The sequence below is a fragment of the Hydra vulgaris genome, chromosome 01 (genome assembly GCF_038396675.1).
Source record: "Hydra vulgaris chromosome 01, alternate assembly HydraT2T_AEP".
NCBI classification, from domain to species: domain Eukaryota; kingdom Metazoa; phylum Cnidaria; class Hydrozoa; order Anthoathecata; family Hydridae; genus Hydra; species Hydra vulgaris.
In genome coordinates, this window is record NC_088920.1 from 30289 (window position 1) to 43843 (window position 13555).

The following is a 13555-nucleotide window of genomic DNA, read 5'->3' on the forward strand; positions in this document are numbered from 1 at the left end:
TATGAAATAACTAATTATCAACAGCTAATTTCATGTATAAATATACAAAAAACTTTACTCCAGCTAATTTTATTTGTAAGTTTGTAAAAGATATAAACGAAAAGTATTTTTTACAAGCAAATCAATCAAATTTCTTTAAAATGTATAAAATTTAAAACACAGCCCTACCAGTTATGCTTCTACCAGACACTAAAGACAAAAAATATACCTCAGAATAATTGATAGATTAATATTTACATATAAATAAAAATATAATAATAATTTTTTTTACCTATTTCCCTCATTACTCCCATGAAGTTGTCTAAAGTAAGAAAAAAGATAACTGAAGCTAAAACTAACAAAAACTAAACAAAAATTAACTATAAACTAAAATAAACTTTAAGTTTTAATATCTGCACTTCAGAAGATAAAGGTCGGTTGTCCAGTCTTTTTGTGGAAATGAGTTATGTATGAGACCTTTTTAGTTTTTTCAGTATCTTTATAGGTATAAAGACTGTTTTCCAACAATAATGTGAAACAAAGTTTGGTCAATATAAAGGGTCTGGTGTCGCCACAATGTTCAAAGGAAAAACGTCTGTAGTCCAGAAATGACTTTTCATTTTTTTTGTTTAACTTTTTCTTTTTGTCAAAGTTATGTTTTATGTGTCTCAAGACAAATTAAATAAAACACGAAAAAAATAACACAAATTTAACCATCAAGAAAAAGCCAATGAAGACTAATTATTTTACTATTTACCCTCTCCTGGACAATTTCTAAAATGAGACAACTGACTTGGACTTTTGAGGTACAGCTATAAATGCTTTATTTATTTAACTATATTAATCATGTAATTTATACTTAGTTTTTTTTCCAAATCTCCTAAAAGAAAAAAGAAAATAAAGCTTAAGCACTTGATGTCTTAAAATTCCAGTTACAATACAAATAAACAAATTCCTATTAACAAATACCTAATAGCAAAAACACTGACTTATTTCAGTCTTCAATCCTGTGTCTAAACAATAGAAGCATTTAAATGTGTAGACGTTAAATATCTACTTAACCTTTTAAAATTTTAATTTGATGAAGAGTAGCTCGTTCAGCTATTAGAAGTGGGACTGAGAGGTGAATGAAATCTTCCATCATAAAAGCTTTGCATGTATTCCAGAAATGCAAACGATTGTCAGGTTCACAAAGGGTCAAAATAATTGAAAACAACTGTCTAATTTGCTTTGGCATACATGTTAAAACCGCCTCAGAAAGAGTATTCTGCCATTTAGTGTCATCTTGCAACAAACCTTTCAAAACACATGCTTCACGAAATGTTTCAAGGACAATACCATTAACAGTACGCACATCCTCCCAAGATAATGCACCTTTTAATTTCAAAAGTAACTGTCTAAGAAAAAATAATTCTCCAGTTGGATTAACTTTATACATTCTTACTATCACCCTGTTACCACCCCTTTGTCTAACCTTCCATTTACAATGTTTATCATCAAGTATAACGTGATAAGGAATGTCTACATACGAATAGCAATGTGCTCTTTCATTTTCAGTATTTAACTTAAACCATGCCGTTAGGTGCTTATCACGTTGAGCTGCACGATCTAAAGCCACTTGTTCTGCTCCCTCTCTAAAATACGCTAATTGATTTTCAGGTAGATGAACTTTAAGGCTTATAATAGAGTGTGACAAATAACTTGTTGGATACTCGAAAATTCGCCACAATGCTTCAGGTACACTTACATAACGACAATCTAAAAAAGTGTTTACTTCATCATGATTAATTTGTTCATTTATTAAAATATTGGCACAGTCGTGACCCTTCTATATATATTTGTACAAATATTTAACAGCCTTAACAGACATGAAAGCTTCAAAATTAATGTGAGCTTGATATTTCTTTGATAACCATAGATTGTAAGGTACCACCGAGCGGTTATTTAAATTGTTAACTTTAAGATTGATAACCAAACTATTATCACGACGTCTATAGCGTGGATAACCATTATGAACTGCTACTGTTTTAGCATTAGATTCTTTAGGATAGATTTTGCTGCGCACCCCATCTTTCAGGCAGGGAGAATTTGGATTCAGTATGCCACATGGACCATGAATCATGCAAGTTTTAACGACGTCATAAAGGTCTCGATTAACAATCGGACCTGGAATTTCTGCAGATATTAAATTATTGATATCATGAGCTGTTTCAAGCTTATCATCATTTGCAAAGTGAAGTAAAATATGAAAATGTGGCAAAACACGCTTTTGAAACTCAATAACCTGAACATGTGTTACAACTTTCCCTAATACACCGTGCTTAAAAATGTCATTGAGAAGGTTATTTAATTTGAGTTTAAATACTCGAATAACCAAGTTAGGTCTATCATTTGCTATCTGACCTGGATATAAATTTTCAGTTATCTCGCGCCATTTTGGGTTGCAAGTGAAATTAATAAAAAGATCTGGTTTACTATACATTTTATTTATAGCCATAGCATCTTCAAAGTTTTCTTTTAAAACTCTAGGACTTCCTACATAAGTTGATGGCAAAACTACAACACGCCCTGGTCTAACACGATCATTTCAAAGCTTGTTTACATGTTCGTGTAAGACATTATAAAGCTCGCTCCTCAGTTTGTTTTGGTTATTTCTGATGAAACCAAGGCGCTGGCCTTCAATTTTCACATACGCATCAACAGCATATAGCTGAAACAGTTTTTTGCCATAAAAGAGTGAAGAAAAAAATTGTCTAATTGAAAGTTTATAATTGTAATACTGAGATAATGTAACACGATTTCTAACCAATGTGGTTTGTTCAGGATTATGAACCAATTGATTATGCCAACCAGCATGACCACTCGGAAAAAATAGAGGATAAACCATTGGATCTAAGTTGGCAGACATACGTGATATAGTTTTAAGAGGATGACCTCTTGGGTAAATAACAACTTCCCTGGAAACAGGTGGTGCACCATCTTCACCAACAAATACAACTGCAACTTCGTTATGTGAAAGGACATTATAGCGACGTCTATCATACCCTTTAAGTAAAGACATTTTTACAACTGACACTGAGCGACCTTTTAGAGCTGCTTGACGAATTTCTTCATCTTCCACTTCAGCCATGTATTTAAATGCAAGAGCAAATGGGTTTTCTTCACTAATAATAGTTTGCAATCGAAACATTAAATCATTTAAGCAAAGATCATTGCCACGAAATTGCATTCTAAAATTTACTGCTGCAAGTGGATCATAGATGTATAGTTGACAATATTTCAGCGGAACATCTTGATTTGGTCTTAAATTACCAATACGATGAAAAACTTGACCACATCTTCTAAAACATGGCGGCCCATGATTCATGGGTTGAACTACATTAGCTTCAAATGAAGCAAAAGAAGGACAGGCATTATAATTTCTAATATATTTAAAAAAATTCAGATTGGCATTTCTATCTGCATAGTTTCCTTTAAATAAATCTTCTAAACCTTGTGGAAATGGTAAAGGTTGCTACAAAACTACCTTTCCCTTATGGCAACATAAAAAATGTGTTTCATCAAGAAATTTCTTAGCACCCTAATGCTGAAAGATATAATTCATTAATTCATTTCTCCTAAACAATTATAATCTGGAATAGTATTATTTCTTGCTATACAATGCATTCTTTTGTATCTAGAAGCAAATCTCGCATTTTGTTGATTATTAATTTCATCTCGCTTAAGCCTATCTCTTTCATTTCTGCGACAGTTATTTTCAACTCGCCTAACAAAGCTCTCTTCATTTGGGTTCGAATTATTTGCTGCTTGCTGAGCAGCATTTTGTCCATTATTAATTTCATCTCGCCTAAGTCTATCTTTTTCATGGCTACTAATATTTCCATTTTCTAAACTAATATCTGCTTCTATCCTAATATCATCCATTTAAACTTCACTTTTAATTGAAAGTAGAAACAAAAAATCTTAAACGAATTCTGAAGATTGCGATCTTTCCTATATAATTTTTTTTCTACTCTAAATAGTACACACAAATCATTTTTATATATAACAGACTGTCATTTAAAATAAATTATACAATAATCCTATGACTTTAAAAAAATATATATATCAGCTAGGAGATGTTTGAAAAACAATTAGCTTAGCAAATAGTAATAAAAATAATTATTAAAAACATGCAATTCTAATAATAAACATACTGCTAACAAAGAAAAATTAAAAAAAAAACCCTTTGTTGCAAACTTAAAAATTATTTTTTCAAAAAAAATTATTATTAGTAAACGTTTCTTTCAAAAATTCACAAAATTTTACAATATTTCGTTCTTCTATACCACATTAATACATTATCTGATAAATCTAAAATAAAAAATGTAATGAATAAGTAAATAAATAAGAAAAGCATTACATACAAAAAATGAAAATCAATGCACCTTATAGAGAAAAGCTGTTGTGATTTACCAGAGTAGTAGTTGTAAAATATTATTATTTTATGTTAGCTTTTACAAAATAATTTATGCTGAAACATCATGATTCCAAAATACTTATAGCAAAATCATGTAGTAAACAGCACTAAAGACAAAAAATCAAATTGGCATAAAACAAATTGTATATATGGCAAAATAACTTGTATTGGCTTTTAGTGAATGATTAAAAGCAGTGATTTTTAATAAAATTACCTATTTACTATTTTTAACAATAGACACCAACATGAAGATAAGCCAAATGTCTATCAACTTAAAACATAAAAATAAAAGCATCACAGCAACAACACACAACAATAGCACACACCATAAGTTAATATAATATGTATATAACATAACTTAAGTAAGATAACATTCATATATAACAGAACATAAGTAACAACATTAAGCAAAATGTTATTAAATTTCATTACTATGTATTTTTTGACACTAAACGCTATTGTGTAACCCTCTGTTATAAGTACATCACCTGGCTGGCAAAGTTGACAAATCCTACTCTACACGTTTACAAAGTCACAGCACTTTAAAACAACATAATATAAACATATGTACCAACTTTAAACACAACAAATGTGTTTAAATATGTATATAAGGTTAAATATATACCTTATATACATATTTAATCACATTTTTAAAAACAATTATATAACACATATTAACACATACACAAACAATAAAAAACACTTTACATTATTATAAAAACACATTGATAAAACAACTATGAAGCACTTATTACCACATACACATACATATCAAAAAAGCATAAATGCAAACAATGCAAAATGCAAGCATAAATGCAAACGTGTACAAACAAAAATTTTAAAAATGACGAGAGAAAATTTAAAAAAGATTCAAAATAAACAAAATATATATTTACAAACAATACTCCTTACCTTTTTTTTTCATAAGAACTGTAATCCTCATAACAAAATTTAACGTTTACATACAATAACATATGACATGCCATGGCAGTGTTGGAACAATGTTTTAATTTAATTTTTCTAAATTTTCTAAAAAAGAACAAAAATAGTTAATAGCATCACAGAAATTTCAAAGTAGTAATAACCATTTTATGAAAAATAGCATCAGTATAACTTTAAACAACATCCATACCCCTATTTTCCTTCTAAAATATAAAATAATAAAACTGCTAAAAGAAAAGCTAAAACAAACAAAATATAAACGATTTAAAAAATTAAAATCCTTGCTACTTCATGTAATAAATATTTAAAATTTTTCTACTTTATCTAATAAAAATGTATATTCAACTATTTTATAAACTTACTTCTATTATAATATGATCTTAACGATGATTGTTTATCTTAGTATGATTCTTTAAGTAATATATCTAAACTAATAATTAAATTTCATAAAGAAAAAAGTTTCAACTCGCTTAAGAGATTTTTCTCAAATGACCGCGTGCATTTTGAGAACGCGTTCTTTTAAAGCATAACTAATAAAACGACATTAAACATTAAACGTTTCTGTAGTATTAATATTAAGATGATGACATTGAAATGGATGATAGGCTAAATAAAGTTATGTATTTACAAGATGATGTAAGTGCTATGAGGCGTGTTGAAAATAATCGTAGACGAAATGAAGGAAGTAGACTTAAAATAAGTAAACAAATAAGAAATAAATGCTTGAAATAAGAAATTTATGAAAGAAATTAAGATAAAATTAACCATTTACAAAATAAAATAAAATAGGCTTAATCAAGATGAAGTTAATCGTAGCCAAAATGAAAGAAGATGTGTTGGACAAGGAGGAATGTATTCTATGGCAAGAAGTAATGCTATTCCCGATTATTATTATTTAGGAGAAATGAATCAAATTTGTCACCACTGTGGTGCTAAGAAATTTCCAGATGAAACACATTTCTTATGTTGCCATAATGGTAAGGTAGCTTTGCCTCCACTTTCACCATTTACACAAGTTTTACAGGCTTTATTTACAGGGAGTTATGTAGACCGTAATGCTATTGTTGATCTTTTTAAACATATTTGAAATTATAATGCCTGTCTTTCTTTTGCTTCTTTTAAAGCAACTGTAGTTCAACCAATAAATCATGGGCCTCCATGTTTTAAAACATGTGGTCAGATTTATCATCGTGTAGGTAATCTTAGGCCAGATCAAGATATTTCACCAATACATTCTCAACTATATATATAAGATACACTTGCAGCAGTAAATTTTAGAATGCAACAATGTGGTAATGATCTTTGTTTACGTGATTTGATGTTTCAATTGCAAACTATAATTACTGAACAAAATCCATTTGCTCTTGCATTTAAAAGCATGGCTGAAGTAGAAGATGAAAAAAATTCGTCAAGCGGCTTTAGAAGGTCGCCAAGTTTCTGTTGTAAAAATGTCTTTACTTGAAAGAGGTGGTAGACGTCGCTATGATCTAACTTCACACGATGGAGTTGCAGTTGTATTTGTTGGCGAAGATGGTGCTCCCCCAACTTCCAGGGAAGTTGTTATTTACCCAAAAGGTCATCCTTTAAAAATTGTATCAAGTATGTCAGCCAACTTAGATCCTATGATTTATCCTCTCTTTTTTCCAAGAGGCGATGCTGGTTGACATAATCAGTTAGTGCATACCCCTGAGCGTGCCACACTTGTTAGAAATCAAGTTACATTATCTCAGTTCAACAATTATAGACTTTCTGTTTGGCAATTTTTCTGTTCATTATTTTTTGGCAAGAAACTATTTCAGCAATATGATGTAGATGCATATGTAAAAATTGAAGGCCAGCGTTATGTTTTTATCAGAAATAATCAAAATAAACTGAGAAGCGAGCAGTCTGATGCCTTACATGAACATGTTAACAACATTGCGAACGAACGTAATGTTAGACCAGGGCGAGTAGTTGTTTTGCCATCATCTTATGTAGGAAGTCCTAGAGCTTTAAAAGAAAACTTTGAAGATGCTATGGCAATTATTAAAAATTATGGTAAACCAGATCTTTTTATTACTTTTACTTGCAACCCGAAATGGCGTGAAAATAACAAGAAAATTTATATCCGGGTCAGACTGCGAAATGATAGACCTGATCTGGTCACTCGAGTATTTAAACTCAAATAAAATAACCTCCTCGATGATATGTTCAAGCATGGTGTATTAGGCAAAGTTGTAACGCATGTTCAGGTTATTGAGTTTCAAAAGCGTGATTTGCCGCATGCCCACATTTTACTTCATTTAGCCAATGATGATAAACTTGAAACAGCACAGGATATCAATAATTTAGTATGTGCAGAAATTCCAGATCCGATTGTTAATCGTGAACTTTATGATATTATTAAAACTTGCCTGATTCACGGCCCATGTGAGATACTGAATCCTAATAATGAAAGAAATAACTTACCTGTTGAGTTTTTGAACAGCTTAACTCCTTCAGGTATGCCTCCTTATTGTTTAAAATTGAAAATTGGTTGTGTAATTATGTTACTTAGAAATTAAGATCTCAAAGCTGGGTTATGCAATGGCACTTGAATGAAAGTTTGTGCTCTTCAAAATAATTATATTGATGCAAAGGTTTTAACAGGTGTTTCTGGTGGTAAACGGGTATTTGTTCCTCAAATTCAGTTGGCTCCATCGATTCCAATTTACCTTTTGCTCTGAAACGTCATCAGTTTCCTGTCAGATTGGCATATTCAATGACAACTAACAAAAGTGAAGGTCAAACATTTGACACAGTTGGTGTACATCTAAAAAAAACCGTGTTTTTCTCATGGGCAACTATATGTTGCCTGTTCAAGAACTAGAGCATTTAATAGCTTGTTTTTCAAAATTGATAAACATATCATTCAAGGTATGGTCGGTGAAAAATGTTACACAAATAATGTTATTTTTTCTAATGTTCTTAATTTATAGTCTAGGTTTTTCACATTTCTTAATGTTCATATCTTGTAAGCACAAGTTGTATGATGTATTTAATGACTTTTAGTTATTAATTAAACTTTAAATTATCAATTGTACTTTTTATTAATTATTTGTACTTTTTTTTGTTTAAACATTTGTTCCAAAATTCCATATAAAATTCCAAATGTTGCATTAACAAAATAGCATAAATTTTGAATTATTTAATAAATGGTCTTCAAAAATGTTTTATTTACAAATATACTTAAATTATAAATAATTATTGTTTTAATATTTAATTTTTTTTATAAAAAAATATAGAAAATGCAGTTTTTGTTTTTTAGCCTACTGCTATAACTGCTTTTAAATAGTTGTTAGTGTTATAATTCATTGCCAAATGTGTAGAGTTAGGTCTTTAAACTAGCAAAGCATGTGTGTAGTGCTAGGCCGTTAAACTAGCCAAGCAAGTGTTTTTTCTTGCAATGTATGTAGAGCTAGGCCGTTAAACTAGCCAAGCAAGTGACTTGCAGTGTGTGTAGAGCTAGACTGTTATGCTGGCCGGCTATTCTTTATAACTAAAAATCTATTTAAAAGTCTAACTAAAAATCTATATAAAAAAAAAAAAAACTTAGCGATCAGCAGGATTGCAAACTTTGCCAGCCAAGAGCTTTAGTTAGCAGAGCTATGAGACAGCATTTAATGCCAAAAGGTGTTTGGATCGTCCATAAGTTACGTAACACAAACTTATACAATAAAACAAAAAAGTTCAAAAGTTTTCTATCGCAGAGTTTTAATATTTAGATAAATTAGCGCATTAAGTTTAATGAAAATTGACGCGTAAAAGAGCTAAACATCTCCAACTTCTGCTTTTAGATATACTTTGCGTTGCGTAATTTATGGACGATCCCTTACTGTCATATTTAATGTCCGTTGTCTAGCCTCTTATAGCTATATATATATAAAACACATGTTTGTTAATATTTTGTCTAATTTCATCCTACAAATATCTTAAGCTATTTGCTATTGCTTTGCGTAATTGTTGTGATGTTATTGTTGTAATGTTTAGTGTTGATAGACAGCTTGGCTTATCTTCCCGTGGTGTCTATCGTTAAAAATGGTTACAGGTAGTTTCTCTAACTGCTTTTAATTATTCACTAAAAGCCAATATAGCATTTGATATTACTATAGTACAATTGTTTGTATCTCTTTTTTTTTTTTTAACTTTAGTGTTATAAATATTTTTGCTCTTTGAATGAGATTAAACGAGTTGGCTTTTCATTAAAGATAAAGATATTGGTTTCAAAAATGAACACCATAGCCAAAGTGCTCAAAAAATTAAGTAGTTTTTAAAAATCTTACTATTTTGTTCTTTTTTCTTTTTTTTTTTTTTACATTTCTTTTTTATTTTTCTATAACTTCCTACTAGTATGGAATCGCGTAGCTTTTTTAATGTTTAATCGTCGTCCCTATCGATAATAAATATTTTTAAGTATTTTAATATGGCCTTCTTTACAATAGGCTATGTTTGACTCCTCGTTCCTGGAGATGGCGGCTATTCTAACTCATTTGAAAAAGTGCCTTCAACGTTAATTGTTTTTTAAGAAAAATATGTTTTATATAGATTTTTTTAAATACTTTTGTTATAACTATTTATCATGTAAATAAATTTATTTTTAAAAAAAAGTGAACACAATTTTAACTATTTAATTTTTAAAACTGTTTTATGTGGTTTTAACATCTCTTGTATAGTCTTTTCAGCTCATTAGACCGGGTGAATAAAAAAAAGCAACTGCTTTTATTCAACGCTTTTAGACTAATTGCTCACCTTTATGTGAAAATATTTATAAATTTTGCTCAAATTTTTATTAACGTAAAGGGTAACAATTACTTCAGAAATGTCGAGTAAATGCAATTACTTATTTTATCATTCTGACTTAAACAAAAATTAATAAAAAGTTTTAAATAAAACTAATAATTTTAACGCAAAGTTAAGACAAACGCAAAGCAAGGCAAAATACATTTCGGACATTTTTCGCTGAATATTTTCTGCATTAGTATAAATTTGGATTGGATGAATGCTGAAATAAGCATATGCTAATATACGTTAATATAAAGTAAATCGACATATTTGTTTACGGTAATTTTTTTTTTTCTCTAATTATTACTTTAATTTCTGCTGGATTATTAAAAAAAAAGATAGCTTGAGTAATAAGCTTTAATATTATAGGAGCAGTATACAGGGATTAGCCTTATCCGGAATTGTGGATATATTTTTCAACTTATAGTTTTTCCGGATATCCAAAAGAATTTCTTTTCGAACAAGTTTACAAGTTATATAATAATAAGTTATATTAAGATACAAGATAAGGTATAATTTTTGTGAATATCTATTTTTTTAGCTTCACTCTTAGCAAAATAAAGAAAAGTTTAAAAAAAAATTAGGAACTACTTAGCTAAAAGCAAATTTAAGAGAAAGGAAAGGGAAAATATATTCCGGATATTTTACCTAAACAATTTTTCGCAATTTTAAAATAAGACTTGGATGATCTATGCATATAATTCAAATCATATTTTAACAAAACAATTTTGTTGTGATTTGCGCATTTAATGATATTATTGAAAAACCCTTACTAATTATTTTTAATCTTTCATTTAATAATGGTATTTTTCCTGACCTCTTAAAACTAGCAAGAGTAGTTCCAATTTTTAAAGACGGTGATATTTTTAAATTATCTAATTATAGACCTATCTCAATACTTCCATGTTTTTCTAAAATTTTAGAGAGAATAATGCATAATAGGCTATACAATTATTTTATAAAACATAAATTGCTTAATAATAATCAGTACGGATTTAGAAAAGGGCACTCGACAGAACATGCAGTAATTAAATTAGTTTAAGAAATTTTAAACGGATTTGAAAACAACCAATATACTCTTGGGGTTTTTATTGACCTCTCAAAGGCCTTCGATACTGTGGACCATACTATTCTTCTTTACAAACTCAGAAATTATGGTGTCAAAAATAATAATTATAAATGGTTTTTTTCCTATCTTAATAATCGCAAACAATGTGTATCTTATGACAAAACCTGTACAAAACTAGAAAACATTTCTCGCGGAGTTCCACAGGGATCTATTCTAGGGCCTTTATTATTTATTATCTATATAAACAATATTTACTTATCTTTTAGTGTATTAAATTTCAATCTTTTTGCTGACGACACTCAGGTTTTTTATACCCACTCAAACATAGAGCCAATCTTTATTACTATGAATCGTGAGCTTGACAACCTCAATGAATGGTTGAAAGCCAACAAACTCTCTCTAAATAAAACTAAAAGCAAATATATTCTTTTTTCTAAACCCTCCAAATCTGAAATTTTGCCCCTAAAACTCCCAAATATTTCAATAGAAAAAACTAATTTACAACGGACATTCTGCATTAAATTTTTAGGCGTTTTACTTGACGAACAAATAAATTGGAAAGACCACATTAATTTGATAGAAAATAAAATTTCAAAGAGTATTGGAATTATGTACAAGACAAGACATATGTTGGATAAAAACTGCTTAAAACTTATCTACTTTTCGTTTATCCATAGCTATATCAGTTATTGTAATATTGCGTGGGCCAGCAATTATCCATCAAAATTGAAGCGTATCTTAAATAAACAAAAACAAGCTAGCCGCCTTATATTAAATGCTAATAAATACACCAGTGCCAATCCACTGCTTAAAAAGCTTGGAGTGCTTAATGTTTATCAATTAAATATCTACAGTATTCTTTTATTCATGTTTAGATTTAAATATCGTATGTTGCCAAATATTTTTGACGACCTTTTTGTTATTATAAATCATAAATATCAAACAAAGCATTCATTGCATAATTATCAGGTACCAAAAACCTTATTAAAACAGTCTAATTTCTCAATAGCATACTGAGGGCCACATTTGTGGAACTCATTCCTTCCAATTGAAAGTAAAACTTTAATTTCACTTGAAACTTTCAAAGTTATTTTAAAAAAACAGTTACTTGATTATGACATATCTCAAATTCTATTTTATTTTCAATATCTTCTTTTTCAATTATTAACTTTTATTTCGTTTGCTTAAAATTAAAACATACATATATTTTTTTTTTGCTTATTTATCTAAATTTGTATTTATTTTTTTTTTTTTTTTTTATACATATATATTTTTTTTAATGTATAAATATTTATTTTTTTTTTGTATAAAAAAATGTAAAATTTTTATTTAAAATTATTTATATTTTTTTATTGATATTGTAAAAATTTATGATAGATTTAAGATAGTGTAAACGATACAACGGGGCTAGATGATAGGACTTTTGTCTTCTGCCTGCTCCGGTCATATCTTAACTCAAAATATTTTGTAAATAACTTATTATGAAAATGACGAAATAAACTATATAAAAAAAAAAAAAAAAATGTCCAAACGTTGCGAAATAAATGGTTAACTGTATTTTTAGTGAAGCTAACAGTTTTGTTTAACTAAGAAGCCAAGAAAGATAAAAGTAAGCAGAACTAAAAAAGTATTAAAAAAATTATATTTCATTAGAGAAAGCAAATTAAATTATTATTAATAATTTATTTACTTCAAACCCTCAGGGTTTGAAGTAAATAAATTGCTAGTTAATATTAATTACTAAAATATTCGTCATTTTTAAGTAAATATCGGTTTTTTAATCTTTTTCTGGCAGTTATATGCGAAAAAATTGTACTTCACTGCTCCGAGTGACTTTAAACAAAAGAAAAACAGAGCAAGTTTTGTCTTCCTGATAATATACGTGATGGTGACATTTATACCCTGGCAAGTGGAAATTTTGCACAAAATTTTATAAATCAAGTTCAGAAAAACTTTTAAGAAACTCAAAAGTTCTTAATGAAAGTGCTTAACTAAGAACGCCGATATTTAACAAAACGGGTTAATAAGCCTCTTCGCAGTCTAACACCATCATTTTTTTTCTTTTTTATGCTTAATTTTTTTCTGATTACAAAAAACATGCGTTAGTGAAGAATGAAGCTGACAAACTTTTCAAAAGAAATCAAATTAACATTAAACTACTATCAAACAAATAATTCAATTTTCATTTAATATCAATAAACCATAACGAAGGGTAACAGAAGCATCAAAAAGCACCAACAATGGATCACCATAGAATCTTGAATTCTTAAAAAAGCATTAAAACGCATTTAAAAAAGAAACCACTC

The 13555-nt window shown here is 28.8% G+C and overlaps 1 protein-coding gene across 1 annotated transcript; it reads right to left on the minus strand.

Moving 5' to 3' along the window:
* Positions 1–1036: 1036 nt before the first annotated feature.
* On the minus strand, positions 1037–3346 carry LOC136075071 (uncharacterized). The gene is made up of 3 exons (XM_065787311.1): positions 2673–3346; positions 1910–2552; positions 1037–1807 (listed from the first exon to the last, which is right to left on the minus strand). The coding sequence occupies exons 1-3, from the start codon at positions 3344–3346 to the stop codon at positions 1037–1039; spliced, it is 2088 nt and encodes a 695-aa protein (XP_065643383.1).
* Between the last annotated feature and the right edge of the window lie 10209 nt (positions 3347–13555).

Bases quoted from the DNA above. Each gene is read 5' to 3' on its own strand.
- LOC136075071 (XM_065787311.1), bottom strand. From the start codon at position 3,346: ATGAATCATGGGCCGCCATGTTTTAGAAGATGTGGTCAAGTTTTTCAT. The intron at 2,553-2,672 runs GTATGTGAAAAT...TGATCGTGTTAG, and splicing joins CAGCTATATGCTGTTGATGC to ACCAGGGCGTGTTGTAGTTT. The intron at 1,808-1,909 runs GTACCTTACAAT...AAATATATATAG, and splicing joins ATTTAAATAACCGCTCGGTG to AAGGGTCACGACTGTGCCAA.